Source organism: Leptosomus discolor, chromosome 12 (genome assembly GCF_034619465.1).
Source record: "Leptosomus discolor isolate bLepDis1 chromosome 12, bLepDis1.hap2, whole genome shotgun sequence".
NCBI classification, from domain to species: Eukaryota; Metazoa; Chordata; class Aves; order Leptosomiformes; family Leptosomidae; genus Leptosomus; species Leptosomus discolor.
In genome coordinates, this window is record NC_141402.1 from 17,603,867 (window position 1) to 17,625,179 (window position 21,313).

Sequence of the window (21,313 nt, forward strand, 5' to 3'; positions counted from 1 at the left end):
ATTACATTGATCTCCCCTCAGTAACTTCCAGAAGTTTTATTATTCATCTAGAAATTGTGTCTGGCAGGTTTGGTCGCATCTGGGGTTTTTTTTAGGTTGACCTTTTGTTCCAAAGCATTTACAAAACTCAGTGTCATGGATTTAGAAGAGATTCTGCCTGACATGCATTTCGTGTGACTGAGTTATCCATTACCAGGTGAATAAATACTAGTTAAGTGATACCTGTGGTAGGAAGACAATAAACTCACCTTAGTTTCTTTCCATAAAAAAAAAATAATAATCTGATGTGGTTTTCTGTTACCCCTGGTGCTATGAGGAATGTCTTAGAAGCAAGTTCGGATTTCTTAATTGAATGGTAAAACAGGAGATACCTAGAAGCCCTTTGAATCCGGCAAGCTCCACATAGGATTTTAAACCTAGTGAATACTTTTCCTTGAGAGACATTCAGAAAGTAAAGGCTTAAATATTTTTTCCTGTCCCTTGTTTTGCCATTTTGAAGAAAAATATTTATAAGTTTATATACGACACACAGGTAGTTATAACCTCTGTGCTAACATTAAAGAGCCTTTGCTTAGGTTAAACACTAAGCATGTGAATAATGCTTAAATTGTTTGGCAAGCTACTTAGGTAAGGTGAGAAAATGGTGTACAAAACCAGTAGGTGAACGACTGGGTAGAGGGATGTAATGAATGTATGAAATACATTATGGACAAACTTTGTAATGGACTACTTAGGTGGGTGTATTATGTATATCCTGTTCTCAGAATTTCCCCTGCCCCCCTCTAGTAAGCCAGAGGAGCTTCCTGATGGCCTTGAACTTCAGAAGCAAGTTCTGGTTCTCATGGTCTTGTCTTAAGCAGATACCTACAGGGGTGCCTACTTGCATTTAGTACACAGGGAAAAGCATCTGTATCCCCAAAGGAGCTGGGTAGTTTGTTCAGGGAAGAGCGTGGTGTGTTTGAATTCTTACACACTGAAAGACATGTGGCATAAATTGATCCAGCCATTGGTGTTGCTCATATGCTTTCCAGCGGTGTTTTTAAATTCGAGTGGATGTGAGCACCATACTTTGTGCTGGACAATTCAGCGTTGTACAGATGTCAGGCGTTTCCTAATCCTGCTCACACTATCACGCCTTGCAGGGTTTGCTGGTGTGCAGCTATCTGTTCACCAGTCTGAGGTAAACTGGGTAAGGGGTACGTGTGAGGATGCTCAATTCTGTCGGCATCATGCTGGATATGGGTAGTGTCAGCATTGAAGGGACTCAGATAACTTCGTATGCTGAAGGGCGAGTATCAAGAGCTTCTGAGCTGCCTAGGCAATTAAGCAATGGTTTTGTGGCTTGCGCTCCTGCATCTTAATTGTCCTGATTCCATCTAAACTATATTTTGATTGCTTAAGTGTATTTGTGGATCTGACCCACTACCATCAGGTAGTCCACTGTCTTGAACAGAAAACCATCCTGAAACCAGTCCAGGTGCAGCAAAAGTTTACAGTATGTTAAAATGGTCATCCTCTTTTTTCTTCTTTGGAAACCAGATATTCTGAAATTTCAGTCTATTGGAAACCTTCATTGTGTTCCAGTACTTGTCTTTTATTTCAAAGAAATTACAGTACATATCCCATTATCGCATGTTAAAAACCCAAAAACATACCACGTCTTTGCAGTTAAACATAATAAAACTTCTTCCAAGAAATCTCAGGACAGCTGGTCTTGCAGTGTAAATATTTTTACAGTTAGGAGGAAAATTGCAGTGCTTGAATAATACTTTAGAATTAAGGTGGACATATAAATATATACATATATTTACATATGTATGTTTGTGTACATGTTTATGTACATATATAAAAGGAAAGATATTCAATCTGGATATGAACCCATTTTTGGATAAAAGGTGTTTAAGTCTGTATGCACAAAACTGTAGCTGTGGCTTGGGATGCATTGCAAGTGAAGGTTGGTAATTACTGGGTTCTGATGGGACTACTGCACGCAAATAAAGTAGAAATCAATATTCTGCTTTGCTATACTCAACCAAATGAAATAAAACCAAAAGGAGACCCAAGGGTCATGTATAACCTAGTTCTAACTTGTAGCAAAGGAAAAAAATAAAAAGCCTTCTCATAACTCCAGTACGTCTTAGTGACTCAAAATACTGAAGCCAATGAGGTTTTACCTGCACAAAGAGAACTGGGGAGACCTTTCATCCTGGCAAGGCATCACTGTTTTGCTCTGTGAGCTTAAGAACAAAAGCAATGGAAAAAGATACTGAATAAATGCAGTATTTGAAATGGTTAAACGGTCTATTAAAAATATATGTAATGTATTATTTATTTATTCAGGGGGAGGCGAGGTATTTTTCTGAATAAGAAAAACATTAGACCAGAACTTCTTTTCTAATTTAAAATTTGGATGCATCATCTTTCTGCAGTACAGTATGCAGCTAGCTTTAAATTAAAGAGTAGCAGTTCAGCTGTGAAAGGAGAAAGGAGCTCTTGTGGAACTCTGTTGCTGTAGTTAAAGTCATGTTTACAAAGCTTTTCCTTGCAGGGAGGTGGATTCTGTGTTCCCTTTTCCATAATATCCACAGCAGGAATTAAGGTGTGTGCACTTTAAAGCTTTAGCTTTTCAACATGGTTGGTGGTAGCTCCTACTTTTGATTTGTGGAACTCAGCTCAAGGTGCCTTTTTAAAAGAGACTGTTTGTGCGATACATGTTGAACTGACTGCAGAAACAAAAGGCAGCCAAGATGATGAATCAAATTGAAGCCCTGCTAAACTACAGGATTTTTGAATAGATGGGTCAGACTACACCCTCTGCACCTCAAAAAATATAAGCAACAGATAGTGAGTGTTCCTAAAGGTCTAGGTAGCCGGAAGGGAGGGGAGAATAATCTTAAAATGGTCTTTTTGCTGTACTGACTCCTTCAGTAATACGCTGCTCTTCATGGTGTTTTAGGAGCTCCACAAAGGCATTCTCCCTCCAACAATTTCACAGAATCTCGTTTCATTAAGGAACGCAAAATGTGGAGGGCGGTGGCTAACGTCCTGCCAAGGGCCAAAGTCCCCGGAGGCAGGGCGTGCTGCCTGCCGCCAGCGCAGAGGGGCAGGAGCCTGCTCGCCGCGACCACTTGGCATTGCTGGCGGGGTGCTGCTCTGGGGGTCCACGCTGCCCGGCCGCTCAGCATGAACCTGGGGATACAGAAGGTGGAAGCTTCGGACGCAGGTCATTTCGTCCGCGTGGAGTGGGAGGACGGGAGCGAGAGCCGCTACCCCTGCGTCTGGCTGAGGGACAACTGCCAGTGTCCCCACTGCTTCCTCCGCTCGGCTGGGGCACGCAGGCTGGTCTTTGAGGACCTGGATGTGAATATTGTGGTGAAGGAAGTCGCTCTGGCAGATAGAAAAAAGGTATTTGAAGTAAAACTTCATTCACCCTCTTGTTAAACTTGTCTAAAAATGCTTGTTAATCTGCAAATTAGAGGCCATCCCAGGTTATACTGTAATCGCAATTTGTTTATCTGCGGACCCCACGGTGTATTTGCAAAGCTTTTAGGAATAATTGCAATTTGGGGAACTCGGATCTTCCCACCTTTATAGGAAACTTTATAGATGTTATCATAAAATCATAGAATGGTTTGGGTTGGGAGTGACCTTAAAAATCATCTAGTCCAACCCCCTGCCATGGGCAGGGACACCTTCCACCAGAGCAGGTTGCTCCCAGCCCCATCCAGCCTGGCCTGGAGCACTGCCAGGGAGGGGGCAGCCACGGCTGCTCTGGGCAGCCTGTGCCAGGGCCTCACCACCCTCACAGTGAAGAATTTCTTTCCAATGTCCTATCTAAATCTCCCTTATTTCAGTTTGAAACCGTTACCCCTCATCCTATCACTGCACTCCCTGATCCAGAGTCCCTCCTCACCCTTCCTGTAGCCCTCTTTGGGTACTGGAAGGCCACTACAAGGTCTCCCTGGAGCCTTCCCTTCTCCAGGCTGAACAACCCCAACTCTCTCAGCCTGTCCTCACAGCGGAGGGTGTGCTTCAGTGCTCTGATCATCTTTGTGGCCTCCTCTGGACCCACTTGAGCAGGTCTGTGTCTGTCTTGTGCTGGGGGCCCCAAAGCTGGACACAGCACTGCAGGGGGGGTCTCACCAGAGCAGAGTAGAGGGGAGAATCACCTCCCTTGACCTGCTGGTCACGCTGCTTTGGATGCAGCCCAGGATGCAGTTGGTTTTCTAGGCTGCAAGCACACATTGCTGGGTCATGTTGAGCTTCTTGTCAACCAACACCCCCAAGTCCTTCTCCCCAGGGCTGCTCTCCATCCACTCATCCCCCAGCCTGTATCTGTGCTTGGGATTGCCCCGACCCAGGGGCAGGACCTTGCAATTGGCAGGTTTTGCACAGGCCCACCTCTCCAGCCTGTCAGGGTCCCTCTGGATGGCCTCCCTTCCCTCCAGCATGTCGACCTCATCACCCAGCTTGGTGTGATCGCCAAACTTGCTGAGGGTGCACTCAGTCCCACTGTCCATATCGCTGACAAAGATGTCAAATAGTGCTGGTCCTGATACCACTTGGACATGGAGCCGTTGACCGTGACTCTTTGAGTGTGACCGTCCAGCAGCTTCCTTATCCACCGAGTGGTCCATCCATCAAATCCATGTCTCCAATTTAGAGACAAAGATCTTGTGTGGGACAGTGTCAAATGCTTTGCACAAGTCCAGGTAGATGGACAAGGGAACAGCAACTGGCACCACCAATGCTGTAACCCTCTTGTAGAAGGCTACAAATTTGTCAGGCACGGTTTGCCCTTCATGAAGCCATGTTGGCTGTCACCAATCCCCTCCTTATATTCCATGTGCCCTAGCATAGTTTCCAGGAGGATCCGCTTCATGATCTTACTGGGCACAAAGGTGAGACTGACTGGTCTGTAGTTCCCCAGGTCTTCCTTTTTAAAAATGCAGGTTATGTTTCCCCTTTTCCAGGCAGTGGGAACTTCACGAGGCTTCCCAACTTTTGGTTTCTATGTGGAGGCCACAGAAACCCGGGCTGCGGTTTTTAGAATGTAATTGTGCTTCCTGAAATTCTGCTGCATGTTCCTTCATTACCAAATGTTGAAAAGAAAATACAGGCATTCCCTACACATTTAATTGCACTTACACTTTTTTTTCCTCTTTGTAAGTAAATGGCTTAAAAATCAGAAAAACAAATGGCAAAGTGGTGATGACCTTAATCCATAACAAAAATATCAGTTTATTAGCTAATTTCCATGTGCAAAAGCCTTCATCTTAGAGCAAGCTCTCAAACCAAAGTTGAACCCAATGTTCAAAGTTGGCCTAGTGTCTGTATCTATATCCTTGTCTACCTATCTACTCTGACATCTGTGCATGAAAAAGAAGAGGCTGTTGGGCAAGAGAGAACAAGAACTGCCCTCCCTGTGGATTTTATCTTTCCTGCCATATAAAAACGTCATATATCATCTAGATTTTACAGCTTTTGCTAAAAGCAGTACACGGCTGCTTTGATATGCAAACTTATTTCCTTCGTTTTACACTTAAAGATGTTTTAAACATGAGAAAGATGCAGCAGCCAACCCTGTGGCAGCTGAGGCAGCCGCGCTGCAGGGTGAGTTTGCAGAGGCTGACCCGTGTGGCGGTATGGCTTATCCACAGGGTAGGGGGTCTGTATTGAGGAGTTCTGGGCTCCAAAACTGATTGTTTGTTACCAAAATTAATGCCGTGTAAATTCACGCTTTAGATAGGCAAATGTATTATGATGGTAGAGGGATGGTCTGCTTCCACTCGTACTCAGAGACTGATGAAAGCACAGCGCTAATCCTAAGCTGATAGTGGTGTTTCACCATCATGTGAACGAGCAGAATTATGTGAAATGAGAGTTGATACCTACTCAACAGCCTTGAGCATTCAGCTGAGGTGTGTGCTGCGCTGAACTCTTTCAGTTCATGACAAGCAAAGCCATATGCTTTCTTTCCATGTTTTTTTCAGGAATTAAAAAAGATCCCTTTTTAAAATTTATTTGAAAGGGGGAAGACTTTTCAAAATTAGAAGAGTTTGTCTCCTAGCATTTCTTTTTTGCCTGTCTGTCTTGTCCTTTCTCTTTTTTAACAGGCTGACAGTGTTTTGGAAGATATTTTTGCTGTCTTCCAAGTTGTGGCAAAACGCTCTCCCCAGTGATATGTGCCAGCTTCTGTGATTCTCCTCTTTCTGCTAAGTGCAGCTCCCACAGTGAAAGCAGGCCACACAAAACAGCAAATTAGGTCATGGGTTCATGTGAAAATGACCATTTATAAAATGTATCAGAATTTGGATGATGTTCAGGTTGGGTTTTCATTACTTGTTTGCCATTATGCTCCAGGGAAAGCTTAACTGTGATATTATTGATCTAAATATTACAATTCCTGCAGTTTCTAAGGATTTTTTTGGTTCTTCTAGTTGGTGTTTTTTGAAAAATTTTTTGGTTTACAATTCTCTTTTGTTTTATGTTGGAAGATCTCTATTACATGGCCCGATGAACACGCAAGTGAATATGAAGCTGAGTGGTTGAAAAAGCGATGCTTCTCCGAAAAAGCCAGAGCAGAAGTGCGAGAAGATTTATTTTTACCAGGTAGGAATTAAAACCACATCTGTCATGCTTGTTTCAAATGCAAGGGGTCTGACATTGGCAGTCCTGGCTCGAGGTCCCTGTGTGAGGGGGTCTGCCAGGTCTACCCGGCTGGAGCAGTGACAACTGCTCTCGGTGCTCGGTGCCAGGCTGTGCATGCACAACAGGAACCCATGGTTACCCTTTCCCTCTTCTGACCTTTGGACCTGAGAGAAGTTCAACTGTTTGGGCTTCATTTGCTTTCCTAAAAGCCTTTTCTTTCCAGAAAGGGTTAGTAGGTCTCAAAAGTGAGCCTTGTGGACCAGCAGTGGTCTGTGTGACAGTGCAAGTGTGTTTGTGCTGTTTAAATTATTTAAATTTTTATTTTTAGAAAGATTATTTAGAATTGCAAGGGAATTACAACCAAAATAAAGGGTTTTCCTTTCCCATGGCCTTCTGTTAAAAAGTAACTGTCTAGCATAGCCATGTCTAGTGCTGAAGTTCAGTCTGTGTTTGCTCTGTGTCCCTTATTTGTTGCGGTAGTTGACTGTTTTGGTCATGAAGCGTTTTGTGCAACTGGCAGTGTAACGTTTACCCAGTACAAATCACTCAGCCTTTTGAGTGAATAATTATAAACCCGCTAAGTTTGTCATGATGCACGTCATCCTTTCTTTGGCAGCCTTTCCGATTGTGAGCATGAAATGTGTGAAAACTTGCAAGGTTCCTGCTGTTGCTCTTGACAGTGTTCCTGTGAGATCTGCTGTTACAGGAAGTTGTGGATCTGTATTCAGAGTTAAGATGGTGTCTGTTAAAACAGGATATTACTTTAGAAAAAAGAAATTAGAGGCAGGCTGATGTGTGAAACTCAGATCCAGGTGTCAGTTTCCTCAGAGCTCAGCCAAAGGCAAATCTGTGATTGGTTTATGCTCCTTATTTTGGGTGGGTTTTATTCTAACAAAGAAAAGAAAGTTTGTTTGATTGTTGGGTTTTTTTTCCCTGAAAGATGAGAAATGGGAAAATATGTGGCCCTAAATATCTCTTTGGCATCTGATCTTTGTTTGGTACTTTAGGGACGACTGGAGGGGCCAGTTATCTTTCCCAATATCTGCAGGTCAAATATTCCCTGGCTCCTAGCACCCGTTCTAAACAAAAGTCAGTTCTTAAGATTCAGCATTTTATATCTGGCTTAAAACTTAACTGATGAGTAATATTTCCATTCATTTCAATGAATCATATAACAGACTCTTTATAGTTCAGAATGGAACTTTTTTCCCCTAGTGATATAAAAGTTCATGTCTACTTTAGCTTTGGCAAGGATAAACTATACTGTTTACTATTTTGGAGGGCTGGGCATGTTCCCAAAATGAACGTGGTGAAGATGCAAACCTCATTCAGGGAAACTAGACTCAATTTCTCAGGTAGTAAGAATTTTTCTTTGGAAAAATGAAAGTGCTGTGGAAGCTAGCAAGATGTTTTGTAGCCTTTGAGGGGATCAATGTAAATCAAATGTTGTTTTAATTAATGCCCAGGCAAATTAGTTTTGATCTTGGGTTATGTTTAGCAAGGTCTAGCAAAGGTATCAATAACTGAGATTTCAGTATTTCACATGTAATGTTGCTTTTTTCCCCCATTACGAAGTCTTAATTGGCAGTGATTTGCCTTCATGCACACACATTTACACAGTGCTTACTCTCAGCATCTAAATACAGTGCTTGTTTTGGAGAGGTCAGTTCTCTGCTCTGCTACTGCTCTTCTCCAGTGGAGCCATCATGGTAAAATACACACCAAAGATATGTTTTATTCTTTGGGCAATGCTTTTGCAAATTCTGTTTTCCATGGTCGATCTGAAGAAATGTGTTTATAAAAGCTACACTGAATAAGGGCCTGTGTTAACTTTGGCTTTGTTTAGTAGTGTCATTCTGCTCTTCTTCAGATTCTCAGGGAAGACCTGGCTCATTGTGATGGACAGCTTCTCCCAGCTTTTCTCAGGTTTCAGTTGCAAAAAAGGCTGCAGTTACAAAGCATGCGAGTTTGCTTGCTGGCTCTTTAAGACCTGTTTCTCATTGTATATTGGGGTAAGTTTAGAATTTGCTTCCTTCTGGTCAGTGGAGTTACGTGCTGCAAATTACATGCCCTTAAGTAGCTAATCATATCCCAGCAGTATAGCACTGCAGACGATGATATGGAATGCCAGCCCTGCATGCTGGATAAACAGCTATAAGAGCAAGCTCACCAGACTGCTCTAGTTAGAGGTTAACCTTCACTGCTGACATTATCCCAGCTGTGGCTTTTTTTTCTTTTTTTTTCTTTTTTTCTTTTTTTTTTTTTATTTTGCAAATGGTTATTTGCTTTTCATGTTGCTTTTATGATGTTTTTTCATCGTCATTTCGATTCAAAAACTACATGTCAGGCGTGTGTCAAACCCGAAAAGAAGAGTAGGTCAGATTTTCACTGCATGATAGAAGTAACTATAAATAGCTCTATGGCAATATGTCAACATTTCCCTTTTAAAAACACTGCCAGATCCTGTCTGTGTGTTATGCAAAGTCTGCTATTTGTGGATACCGAGGCTCGTTTCAGCCCAGCTTGTGAGATGCTTCCAAAAGAGCAGCAAAAAGACCCATCTTCTACTTCTCCAGCGTCTCAAAGATACTCCTATTTACTAGTGTTCTCCCCAACAAATGTCACAGGAGTGATTTACCACCTCCTGCAGTCTCTCTCTAACTCAGATTTTGTGTGCAGTAGAGGAAGCTTGTGGGAGACACTGGGTATGACAGGTGCTTTCCAGTATCCAGCCTCTCACTGCGTTGCATTGCATCTTGTGAAGCTCATTTTCCAAGATGCTGGTGTCCCAACAACAGGATGTGAGGAGGAAAGAATTAAATTGTATCGCAAAGATATTTTCCTGTTTGGGTGGAGGAGAAGAAGATTCAGCAGAGATAGTACCTGGTGCTGCTTAATGCTTTTAACCTTTGGTTAAGTTAAGGCTTTAACCTAAATTTAAAGGTTTCAGATTGTGATTGACCTTTAAAATGTGGTAATACAATATTGGATATATATCAAGCTCCACTGAAGTTTGAATCAGGATGTTAACAGCGTCAGTGGTGCTTTCAGTTTCTCTACTGGTCCTGAGAGATGATAATTTTAAGAGGAAGAAGTTAAAAGTTGTTTTTTACCAAGAGAGTTTGATCATTGGAATTTATCCTGTCGTAATAATTAATAAGAGGTGCCCCCATGAGTTAGGCTGCCATATAATTCACAATACAGCAGAAATATACTTGGCCTTAAACAAGCATCGAAACACACATTGTAGACAACATAATTTTAGATTAAATAAATTAATCTATGATGCCTAGACTTACTTTCCCACATGACTGCAGTATAGAAGGTTTTGACCAGCCCTGTCTCAGCCTGCACAGTAAATGCTGAATAATTCCAACTGTTGATGCGTGCACACCGTCTGCAGGAGCTGGGCAAAGGCCATCTTTATTTTGCACAAACTCTAATGTAGGTGGCTTTTTATGACTAACCTGGTGTGATCAAGAAATGGGATTCTTTTTTCCTCTCTTTTTTTTTTTTCCAAATTATTGTTCTGAAATCAAAAGAGATAATGACTCATTAATTCTTTCAACAGTGTTTAATTACTCCCATTTTGAAAAACCCATAGATCTGGGGGTTTATTAGTCATAATGTAAACGATCAGTAAATAATTCTACAAGAGCTTTGTTGTTATCCCTTATGAATTGTTCATCTGCCTTTGTCAACATGAAGATTTTTAGTTTGGCAACTGCAACTGTGCTGTGCAAGTGAGACCTAAGGCTGCCCAGGCACTAATGGCTCGTTCCTATCTTTCTTACCCCTTCAGCTTTCAGAGCATATGTTCTTAGATTTCTGCTATAGTACAATGGGAAACTATATTAACTGTGGTTACGCAATGGGAAAAAATATGCTATGCTGACATGGTAAAATAATGAAGAACATGAGTGGGATCACTTACCACCAGGAAATATTGACAGAGTACAGTCCCTGTTCAGTGCAGCTTCTTGACAGATTTTCAGACTGAAGGGGATAAAAATGGGAATAAAGTTTCTGTTGTTCAGTATATGGGAGAATAACGTGCCCTATGGGGCACACAATTTTCTAAGAATTTCATATAGACTTCTTTTAAAATGTTGTTAAGTGGAAGGAGTTAAATATCTTCAGATCACAGGATCTTATTTTGGTTTTATGATTTATGCTTTCCTATCCCTTTTCCAGAGAATTACGGACCTGGTAATTTGTCAAATTGTAAATATTGGACAGCGTGTAAGATTTTCATCTGGGGCCGAGGAGAAGGAAGCCTTCGTAAATACTGTTTTATTATTATTTTAATGTAGACCTATTACTTGTCTCTCTCCTACAACTGTTGTACTTACCTTGCTGTGATGGTCTCTGGGACCAGTTAGGAGAAGTCCTTCCCTGCTTTTCATATAAATGTGAGTTATTTAAAAGGAGTTCATGCATATGTCAGACGTAAGCATTAGAAATTAGACCTCAGATGTATTGCAGCTAATAGAAGGATTGAAAGTGGCACCAGTATATTTGAATTAAGCTCTAAGAGCTCTCTGAAAAAAACCCCACAATTACTAATATGTAAAGCGTAAAGATTAAAAAGGCTGTAGGAAATTCTGTGCTAAAATGATGAGGAAGTCACCATGTAGTCTACTCTCTGCAACTTATTATATATGCCTGGTGTAAGTAATCATCTGATAGTCAACTGCAGAAAGGCAGTATCATTGTCAGCCAATTTCTTCCTTGCTAATAGTAAAAAACATTTATTATGCACACAGCCTTGATCTGGTATGTACATGCTGCGAGTTTTTCCCCATTTTGTATGGCTTTATTGCTGCAGATTTTATTTTAGTCGTTGCTGTAAGTTTTTTCCCACTTCTTTCTGTTCATGGAGATTGTGACTTTCTAGTATTTTGAAAGGTTTATGCAGTGCAGTAAAGACAGTGGTTTGGCTTGTGTTCTAAGTATGAAAGCTTGTTCTTTGATTGTTTTTCATCATTTTCTTTGGTGTATTTAGTATTAGATGAAGTGATCACATTCATATTCTTAGCATAAAGCATTTGACCTGTTGTGCATGAAATTGTCATGAATGTGCCAAGGAAATGTGTCATCTTTAAAAAAATAGTCAAAGAGTAGCTGTAATGGTTTACCGTCAAGACAGAATGATATAGCAAGATGGTGAAGGGCCTGGAGAACAAGTTTTACAAGGAGTGACTGAGGGAACTGGGATTGTTTACTCTGGAGAAGAGGAGGCTGAGGGGAGACCTTATTGCGCTCTACAACTGCCTGAAAGGAGGCTGTAGTGAGGTGGGTGTTGGTCTCTTCTCCCAAGTAACAAGTGATAGAACATGAGGAAATGGCCTCAAGTTGCACCGGGGGAGGTTTAGATTGGACATTAGGAAAAATTTCTTTACTGAAAGAGTGCTTAGACATTGGAACAGGCTGCCCAGGGAGGTGGTGGAGTCACCATCCCTGGAGGTGTTCAAATAACGTGTAGATGTGGTGCTTAGGGACATGGTTTAGTGGGCCTGGTGGTGTTGGGTCAACGGTTGGATTTGATGATCTTAGAGGTCTCTTCCAACCTAATGATTCTATGATTCTAAGATAGGCTTTGCAAAGGTCTGTGTTTTATGCAATACTGTTCCTTATTTTCATTCATGACTATGATGGAAAGGAATAACCAGATTAAATTTGCAGATGACACCGAACAGGGGTTGACTGGAAATGTGTTAAAGTACCAGGGTTTCCATTCTAAATGACCTCGACAAAATAGGAGAAAAGGTAAAAACATAAAAAGATCTTTTAATGGGTTGGATGACCCATATAGTTCATCTAGCCTAATACTCAGTCTCCAGCAGCAATGTAGTAATAGCAAGTGAGCCAAGCCACTCTCTGCAGTCTTTTCCTTCCTATTTCTTCAGCACCCACAGTCATTGCATCAGGGTTTCCTGTAGGATACAGCAGCTCAGCACCTGTTTGAATGCAAGGTAGGGAAGTAACCACCCGGGTTGGGAGGGGTTGGTACTGATCACAGGCTGAATGTGACCCTGCGCTGGCAGACTATTTTGGGATCAGGGCAGACATTGCTTTCAACTGAGTCCCAAGAGAAGTCTGACCTGCAGAAGAGATGAAGTAGTCCTTCTGCTCCATTTGGTGGAGTAAGGCTTCCGTAGTGTGTATCAATTTGGGGCGCCATACATCAAGAAAGACTACAAAGTGCCCATTGGAAAGCACTGCACATGATTAGCGGTCTAGAAATATTGCATAAATCAGGTGTGGAGTGGAGGGAGAGAGAGAAGGAACCGTTTGTTTTCAATGTTCATGGTAGATGTGTCGCTATACAAATGCCTGTGTACATATGTGAACAAATTTTCTCAATGCTGTTTGGAATAGGTAAAAATTGGAGCTCAGACAAACCATAAAAAGTTTCAAATTAAAAGGGAGATTTTGAGACACAAAGTAAGGGTATGCTTTTAATAGCAATAACTGTACAAACTGCACTGGATTTTTTTTCCTCCCAGATAGCAGCTGCTGCTACGTTCCATCCACGTTTCCCAAGATTAGCAATACTTGGAGCTGTACACAATGCGTTTTCAGCATTTGGCATCCTTACCGCAGTGTCATTACAGAGTACATTGGCCAGTGTCAAGGGGGAAAGGTTACTCCTGCAGTAGCTCAAAGACTAAGCTCTTGGCTGCATCAAGATGCTGCTGAAGGGCTGGGAACTTGGAGCCTTTCTTCTCTGAAACATGAGGTAGGATTTATAAGCATTTGTATACCAGCCTGCACCTTTAAAAAGAAAAGCAAACCCAAACCACTAACGATGCTGGCCGCACTTGTCACTGGAAGTGAATTCATGTGAGAGAACTGGAACTTCGAGGACAGAGTTTATAGCCTTGCCAGGCAGGATTTAACTATATTTACCACTTTCTGTCTTTGTTTGTTTGGTTTTGGGTTTGTTTTGGGTTTTTTTTTTAAATACAAAGTAGCTAAACATGGGGAAAAAAGCCTAAGAAGCTCCTTTACTTGAACTGTTTCTCGGTTTTAGTAGCTGCCTGGAGAATATCAGTGAACAGTTCAATTTCCATGAAATTTTGCAATTTCCATGCCATAGCAGTACTGTAAAGGTTAAACATCTCTTCAGTCAATAGGCAGTGCTGGCTCCTGAATACACTGCGGAGTCTGGGAAATGATAAATTCCCAGTACCTCAGCGGGATTCACGTCGTTGCTCTTGCAGATTACTTACAGAAACATTTTGAATTTAGCTTTTGTCTTCCTCAGCTCCATAGAGTTGGAGACGTGAGGCCAGCTGATGGCCTCCACTGCAGGGGGTCTGGTTGGGAGGAAGACCAGTCTGGTGGTTGTTCCTTGAATGTTCTCCGCAGGTCACCTATAAGGGGTGGCAGAGTTGTTATACCAAAATCAAGGACAGTCCCAGACAGGTATGCTGAGCATGCGCTGTTTTGCAGGTTTGTGCAACAAAAGCCAAAAACCACCCCAAAAACCACCACCGCAGCCCATATCCATGGGCTGCAGAAGGGGCATTCCATATTAGGTGGAACTTCCAGCAAGCACAGTAGGAATTGGGAATTTGAACAAGAGGACTCCACAGTCCATGTGCTTGGGGAAGCTTCTGTTAAATTCCAGGTGCAGGTATTTATTTCCCAAAATAGGGAAAAATTTGTTGATATAGTCTTTGAAATACTGATATTCCTCCACCCCTTGTTTTCTGTAAGGAAGATCAGGAAAATATTTATTAGCAAGACAGCAAGAAAGACTAAGAAGGAAAAGTTGAAACTCAAAATGTTCCATTAGTTTTCATGTGGTTGTTTACCTGCACCGACACTGAAGCTTAAATTTGTCTTTCAAAGGATATTCTTGGCAGTTCAAACTGCATACCTAAAGCTATTTTGGTTTCATAACTTTTAGTGGAGAAAAAGGAAAGCATTCACATTTTATTTTTTCCCCATCTTTCAAGTGTGTGAAAGGATGTATGTTGAGTTAAACACACTGGAGCAGTGAGTAGCAGGCCATGGAGTGGTCCCAAAAAGGAATTTAATGAGGTGAGATTATATCTTTCCTCGAAGATTGCGCTTTTTTTTCGTTTTGTGAACATGTTGTGAAATTCAGCAGCTTGTCAGTCATACTACAGCTTCTTTGAACCACAGCATAGAGTATAAAAGATGGTCTATGTGGATAGCTTATATTTGGGTATGTACTTTGTGTTTCTTGGACAGTTTCTGACTAGTCTTAGCCAAATGGGAGAGGAATACTAGTGGCTGGAAATTTGCAGAGTCCGCAACTGTTGAAAAATGTTGTAACTATGTAGTGTCTGGGTTCGCTTTTTTTATGAGCACATTGCATTTTGTACTTGCTACCTGTATCTAGAGAGAGGAAAAATAACCCCAAACCTGGCCCTTTACATCTCTTTGAAGTGCAGCATGTCCCTCAGTCACCAGGTGAAGTCCCCTAGAGCTCCCATTCTGAAAGCTGCTTGCAATATGTAATAGTTTTTGTTGGTCCTGTCAATTGAAGGGATGTTGGAATAAAGAGAGGTCTAAGTACTTTGTAGTGAACTTCATATGAACATGTGTGCGTGTTTATTTGTGGATACAAACTGGTGAACTGGCAGACTTCTGAGCTATTACAAGTGGCATTTAGTGAGAAGAGAGCAAGGAGGTAGGCAGTGTTCTGTTCAGGGAGTGTGAATCTGAAATAGGTCTTTTGTACAGGAGAGAAAGTACTTACCCCACGTCTATTTCTGTGTGTTACAGTAACCTCGAAGGGCAGGTGTATCTGTCCAAATGGTCTTTTGCATCTGCCACCGGCCCTGCTTTTCCAGATCAAGTGACCAGATCACACCTCATTTCCTCATTCTGCAGGTTAACGTAGAATCACAGAACGGTTTGGGTTGGAAGGGACCTTAAAGACCATGCAGTTCCAACCCCCCTGCCCTGGGCAGGAACACCTTCCACCAGACCAGGTTGCTCCCAGCCCCATCCAGCCTGGCCTGGAGCACTGCCAGGGAGGGGGCAGCCACGGCTGCTCTGGGCAGCCTGTGCCAGGGCCTCACCACCCTCACAGGGAAGAATTTCTTTCCAATGTCCTATCTAAATCTCCCCTATTTCAGTTTGAAACCGTTACCCCTCATCCTATCACTGCACTCCCTGATCCAGAGTCCCTCCTCACCTTTCCTACAGGCCCCCTTTCAGTACTGGAAGGCCACTACAAGGTCTCCCCGGAGCCTTCCCTTCTCCAGGCTGAATAACCCAAACTCTCTCAGCCTGTCCTCACAGTGGAGGTGCTCCAGCCCCCTGAGCATCTGTGGCCTCCTCTCGGCCCACTCGATCACGTCTTTCATGGACCATTGTTAATATCCCACAGAAAGTCTGAAATACGAAGACACGAAGTTGCTACCAAAGAGGCTGGAGAATCACAAGCACCAGGGTTGTTTTGCTTCTGAAATCAGCCTCATGGCACCGCAGCCAGCCCGGCTGAAATCAGTGCGGGGACAGAGTGCTGTTGTGATGGCAGGTTATAAAGGCTTACGTGCTCTCTGTTTAATGATAAAATGTTTTTTTTTTTCCTGTGAATTCGAGTTGAATACCCTGTATGAACGTTTCTGGCATAGCAGGCAGTGTGTGAGGTGGGAGCAGGGCAGGGGCCCAGCGAGCAGCTGGTGCTGGCGGTACGGCTGTGCAGAGCCCAGGAGCTTGGCAGCTGGTGGCTCTCTGGGCCATCCCTCCCTTCAGCACCTTCTGCTCTAGGCACCCCCATGAAATAATTTACACTGCTCCCCAGGCAGAGTGGTTTTACCCCAGAGATTACAGGAGAGGGGCCGCCAATGGGGTCTCAGTGCAAGGCACTGCTGGCAGTTTCTGGCAGTTTATGCAAAAGGGGGAAAAAGCAGTCTGCAGACTGATTACCCAGTTAGAAGAGCCTCAGTTTTCTGGAGCTCTCTCATTTTGCTTTCAGCTCCCAGTGCCAGGCTGTCACTAAACTCTTAACTCTTCTTGCCAAGCGGGTACCCCAGCTCCACTTGCTTGGCTACAGTTTCCTCCAGCCAGAGCAGCTTTTACTCACTCTCCAGACCCAGCTTCTTTCTACCACTCAGTCCCCACTTCAGTTTCCCTGAGTTTTTCCCCAGGTAATGCATCTTTTTCTCCTCCCTGACAGCTACTCCCACCCTTCAATTCACATCTTCCTTCCTCTCAGGCCTGGGACAGAGACTCCAACAGGGAGCACAGGAATGGCTCAGCTCATCTTTCCTTCTCATCTCTCTCCGCAGCTCATTGCATCCACGGGCAACCTTCTGTCTGGGCAGCACAGCGGTGGGGACACTTTCAGCTGTGAAGCTGTAGGAAGGTCTGTTACCGAGTCTCCTCGTGGACTTGCACCTCAACAAGATTAGGCGAGGGGAGGGATTCACCAAAATGTATTTCTGACATTGCCTCAGTCACCAAAATTAGGGGAATTAGAGCCTTTGTTGGATTTTTTTTCAAACATGAGCAAAAAGTGTACTCCCGTGCTCAGTTTTGTCCTAAGATACAGCCGATCGTTTTGACTGCCTGCTCTCCTCATAAATTCAATATAAGGGAACCTTCAGCATAAAAAAAACAGTCAGCTCAAAAGGTTGTATTTGGCTGAAGTTATAAGCGTTAAAACCAGAGTTTTACAATAGAAAAAATTATTTCTGGGGAAATCTTAGGACCACATATTATTAACAACTCTTTCAATATAATAACTACGGGTGTGTGGGGGGTCTGTATGTGGTATCGTACACATAGATAAATGGTAGTGCAAATACAAGGGAGAAAAGAATTACTGATGGTGCTTTCTAGCAAGGCAGCTTAAAGTTGTATCTTGACCTAAGATTCATTTACACTACTAAACCTGTAGCCTTTTCAGTTTTAATGTACTAACAATGCTTACAAATGCAATTTGTAACAATAAAATCACTGCCAAGTCCCTGTAGCAGCTTTCTTTCAGGTGCATGGACAACCATTTCACTTGGCTTTAAACCCTGTACTGCTTTAAACTCCCTATTTTAAAATCGCCGTGGATAAACAAATAAACAAAAGACCAGGATGGGTTCAGTGGTCCGGGGACATCGTGCAATATTTTAGGGCATTCTTCTCTGGAATTCTTTCAGCTGTGGATGAAAACCACTATTAGTTGTAAAGTACCAAATGTGACCCAGAACTGCGGATTCCAGTGTCCTCTGCCAGTAGCACAGACAAATTAAATTCAAGTTGACTGCATTAACAACTGGCAGACTCCAGAAAGCGTCCTGGTGAGAAGCTGTGCTTTGGGCTCCATGATTAATTTCCTGCCTTTTCGCTTTCTGTCTCCATTACCCTTGAGTTCTTGGCTGAATGCACTGGAGCCATTAAAACTTAGGTGATCTCTGTTTCAGTGTTGTCCAGCAAAATTGGTCCTGGCAGGATTAGTCTGGGGGAAAAAAATGGTGGTGGGGGGCAGGGGTAATCTTGATTATTTTAACAAAAGTGATCTGGGCCTATGAATATTGAGGCCAAAATAAAGACTCACGGGGTTTAGTTGTTATCATGGGGGTTTGCCCGCAGTAATGAATGGCTACAGCACTAGCTTTTATTGAAGGAAATAAATTTGATTTTGCAAATGTCTCTCAAAAAATCTTAAAATGTATCTGACTGGAGCAGCTTGAAACAGATGGTTAACAAAGAGGTTCTTCATGCAGCATCTCAATTTGTCCTGGCTTCTCCACATGGACAAAGGACTAGCAGTAGTATTTTTCTAGATCTCTTGTATGCTGCTGGTACGATATGAACGTGAGTTGAGTTTGTGCAGAATTACATGTGGAATAATGGCAAGTATGAATTTTGAGCTGGCACTCAGTTATCCCTCAGTCTGGGGAAGTCAGTGATTCGTCCCATCACTTGAGGAATAACAATCATGTTGTTTTATTATATCTCTTTACAAACTTCAGAATATTCTGAAGTCGACAGGTGAGAGAAGTCCCAGAGGAATGGATGCTTGAATTTAGAATGACACCATTTTTGAAGCACATGTATGGTGCTATGTTTGGACTCATTTCCTGTGAGTCTACTAATTTTACACAAAAATGACTTCCCTCATCTGTGTTTTGCTCTATCCCTCACCCAAGCTCTGGAGCACATTTGATGTGAAAAGAATATTTGGACAATTTGCTGCCAAACTAAAAAAAATGCCTGTGGAGCATCTGCAAGGTGATATTTTCCAAAGCTGTAAGCGTTGGCCAAACTTGATGAGTTTCACAGGAATGGCAAATGTGTATTCCTAACACGTGAACAACTTATTTGCCAAACTTGATGCTTGAGAGAATGAAAGCACTCAAACTTCTCCGCTAAGCCAATGTAGAAATTGTGACTTGGCTACACTACTCTTTTCTCACTGGCCTGGGCTTTTGATCCGTTTTCGTTGCTGTTGAAGCTCTCCCAAAATTATTTTCAGCAGATTCTGCCATGGAAAACCGCAGCCTAAGTGGTTAAGCTTTAATGAAGTTACGAGCAAGTTGAACCACTCTGTGAGAGAGGTGCGAGGCAGCGCCAGTGGTAGGGAGCTCCTCCAGCTGCGCTCTCTCATTAAAAATGTTTCATAGCCATGGGCAAGGGAATCCGAAACCACTGGCCTCAGGTTATTGAGTAAGCTTCTTCACAGAGCTCTGCCAGAAGTGTCAGTTGTACAACCTTTTCCTCTGACACAAGCCGTACATTTGATGCACGTTTTTTGAGCCGTATGGGTAAGATGCAGGATCTTGCCATGGAAGGATGGTGGAGGAAAAATCTGTAGTTGTCTACTGAGGAGGTCCTGGCTGTCTCCAGTGGCAGTCTTGGAGCAAACCATTTGGCACTCAGCCACGCAGAGAGCCATAACCTTCATTCTTCTCTGTATCCATCTTTCTTTGGCCCTTAAAGTAAAATGAGCATGGTTTCAGGTGGGGGCAACCTTTTGGTAAGAGTTAAAAATCAGTTTCAGCAGGAAAGAAGTTTCACATAATTCACAGGTCTCGTGAAAATCATGTCAAACCTGGCTCTTTATTCTTCATACTAGAATAGAGGAATTTTTTTTTTATTATTCTTGGTGCTGGTGTGCTGTCCACTGGAATAGAGGGATTTTTTTTTTTTTTGGTTGTTTTTATTTTCCATGGGACAATGCTGATCATGCTCAGCAGTGTAGTGCTGGGAGTTGAGGGTGAAAGTCTGAGTCAAACAGACCATGTCACAAAGCCCACACCTCATAGCCGAAAGGCTGACAGTGCTGAATGGCTGAATGAACGCTCCATGCAGAGAAGCAGCCTGATTTACTTGCATTTAAAAAAAAAAAAAAAAAAAAAAAGGAAATTCTCCATCATTAAAAATTCAGTACAAATAACAACAGCATTTCTAGGGAGAAGGCATCAGAAAAAAACTGCCCTGGGCCGCATGGGCAGCACTGGACTGTTCTGATGAGAACTGCTGAAGGCTTCACTGCGCTGGGGGGTGTCTGTGAGGCCTGGGCTGGGTAACCTCGTTGTCCGACACCAGGTCAGAAGATGTTGCAGTATTGTAGCCAACACCATTTATTGACCACAGCATGTCCCAAAAGCATGAGTTTGACTGCAAGCAACCCTGTGGGGTAATTGGTTGACCTCAGATGAACCCAGTGTGGTCCAAAACCAAGAGTTTCACCTGAAGTAACCCCAGGGGTCTGATTGGGTGACCTCAAGTAACCCCGGCGTGGTCCCAAACCAGGAGTTTGACCTCAAGTAACCCCAGGGGCTGATTGGTTGACCTCAAGTAACCCCAGCGTGGTCCCAAACCAAGAGTTTGACCTCAAGTAACCCCATGGGCTGATTGGTTGACCTCAAGTAACCCCAGCGTGGTCCCAAACCAAGAGTTTGACCTCTAGTAACCCCATGGGCTGATTGGTTGACCTCAAGTAACCCCAGCGTGGTCCCAAACCAAGAGTTTGACCTCAAGTAACCCCATGGGCTGATTGGTTGACCTCAAGTAACCCCAGCGTGGTCCCAAACCAAGAGTTTGACCTCAAGTAACCCCAGGGGCTGATTGGTTGACCTCAAGTAACCCCAGTGTGGTCCCAAACCAAGAGTTCGACCTCAAGTAACCCCATGGGCTGATTGGTTGACCTCAAGTAACCCCAGCGTGGTCCCAAACCAAGAGTTTGGCCTGAAGTAACCCCATGGGCTGATTGGTTGACCTCAAGTAACCCCAGCGTGGTCCCAAACCAAGAGTTTGACCTCAAGTAACCTCAGCGTGGTCCCAAACCAAGAGTTTGACCTCAAGTAACCCCATGGGCTGATTGGTTGACCTCAAGTAACCCCAGCGTGGTCCCAAACCAAGAGTTTGACCTCAAGTAACCCCATGGGCTGATTGGTTGACCTCAAGTAACCCCAGCGTGGTCCCAAACCAAGAGTTCGACCTCAAGTAACCCCAGGGGGCTGATTGGTTGACCTTATTTGTCCCCAGCCCTTGAACCTGAGCTTGTTTCCCTGGCATGATTTGGTCTTTTATGTATCATATTGACGGACCCGCTGCTTCGTTTTGTCTTATCGCAGCTTCACTGGTCGCGGGGAGCTTGCTCCACGGTGGCTGCAGCGTGACCCCATCACTCACTCTAGGATTCCTGGTGGTTTTGGTCTCCTCTCTATCATCT

The 21,313-nt window shown here is 43.2% G+C and overlaps 1 protein-coding gene across 1 annotated transcript in view; it reads left to right on the top strand.

Annotated features, from left to right (window-relative positions):
• Positions 1 to 3,021: 3,021 nt before the first annotated feature.
• Positions 3,022 to 21,313, top strand: part of BBOX1 (gamma-butyrobetaine hydroxylase 1) — a 31,308-nt gene continuing 13,016 nt past the window's right edge. Inside the window, exons 1-2 of the mRNA XM_086472285.1 lie at positions 3,022 to 3,405; positions 6,498 to 6,612. Of these exons, the coding sequence (XP_086328411.1) occupies positions 3,022 to 3,405; positions 6,498 to 6,612 (499 nt within the window). The remainder of the gene's footprint in view (positions 3,406 to 6,497; positions 6,613 to 21,313) is intronic.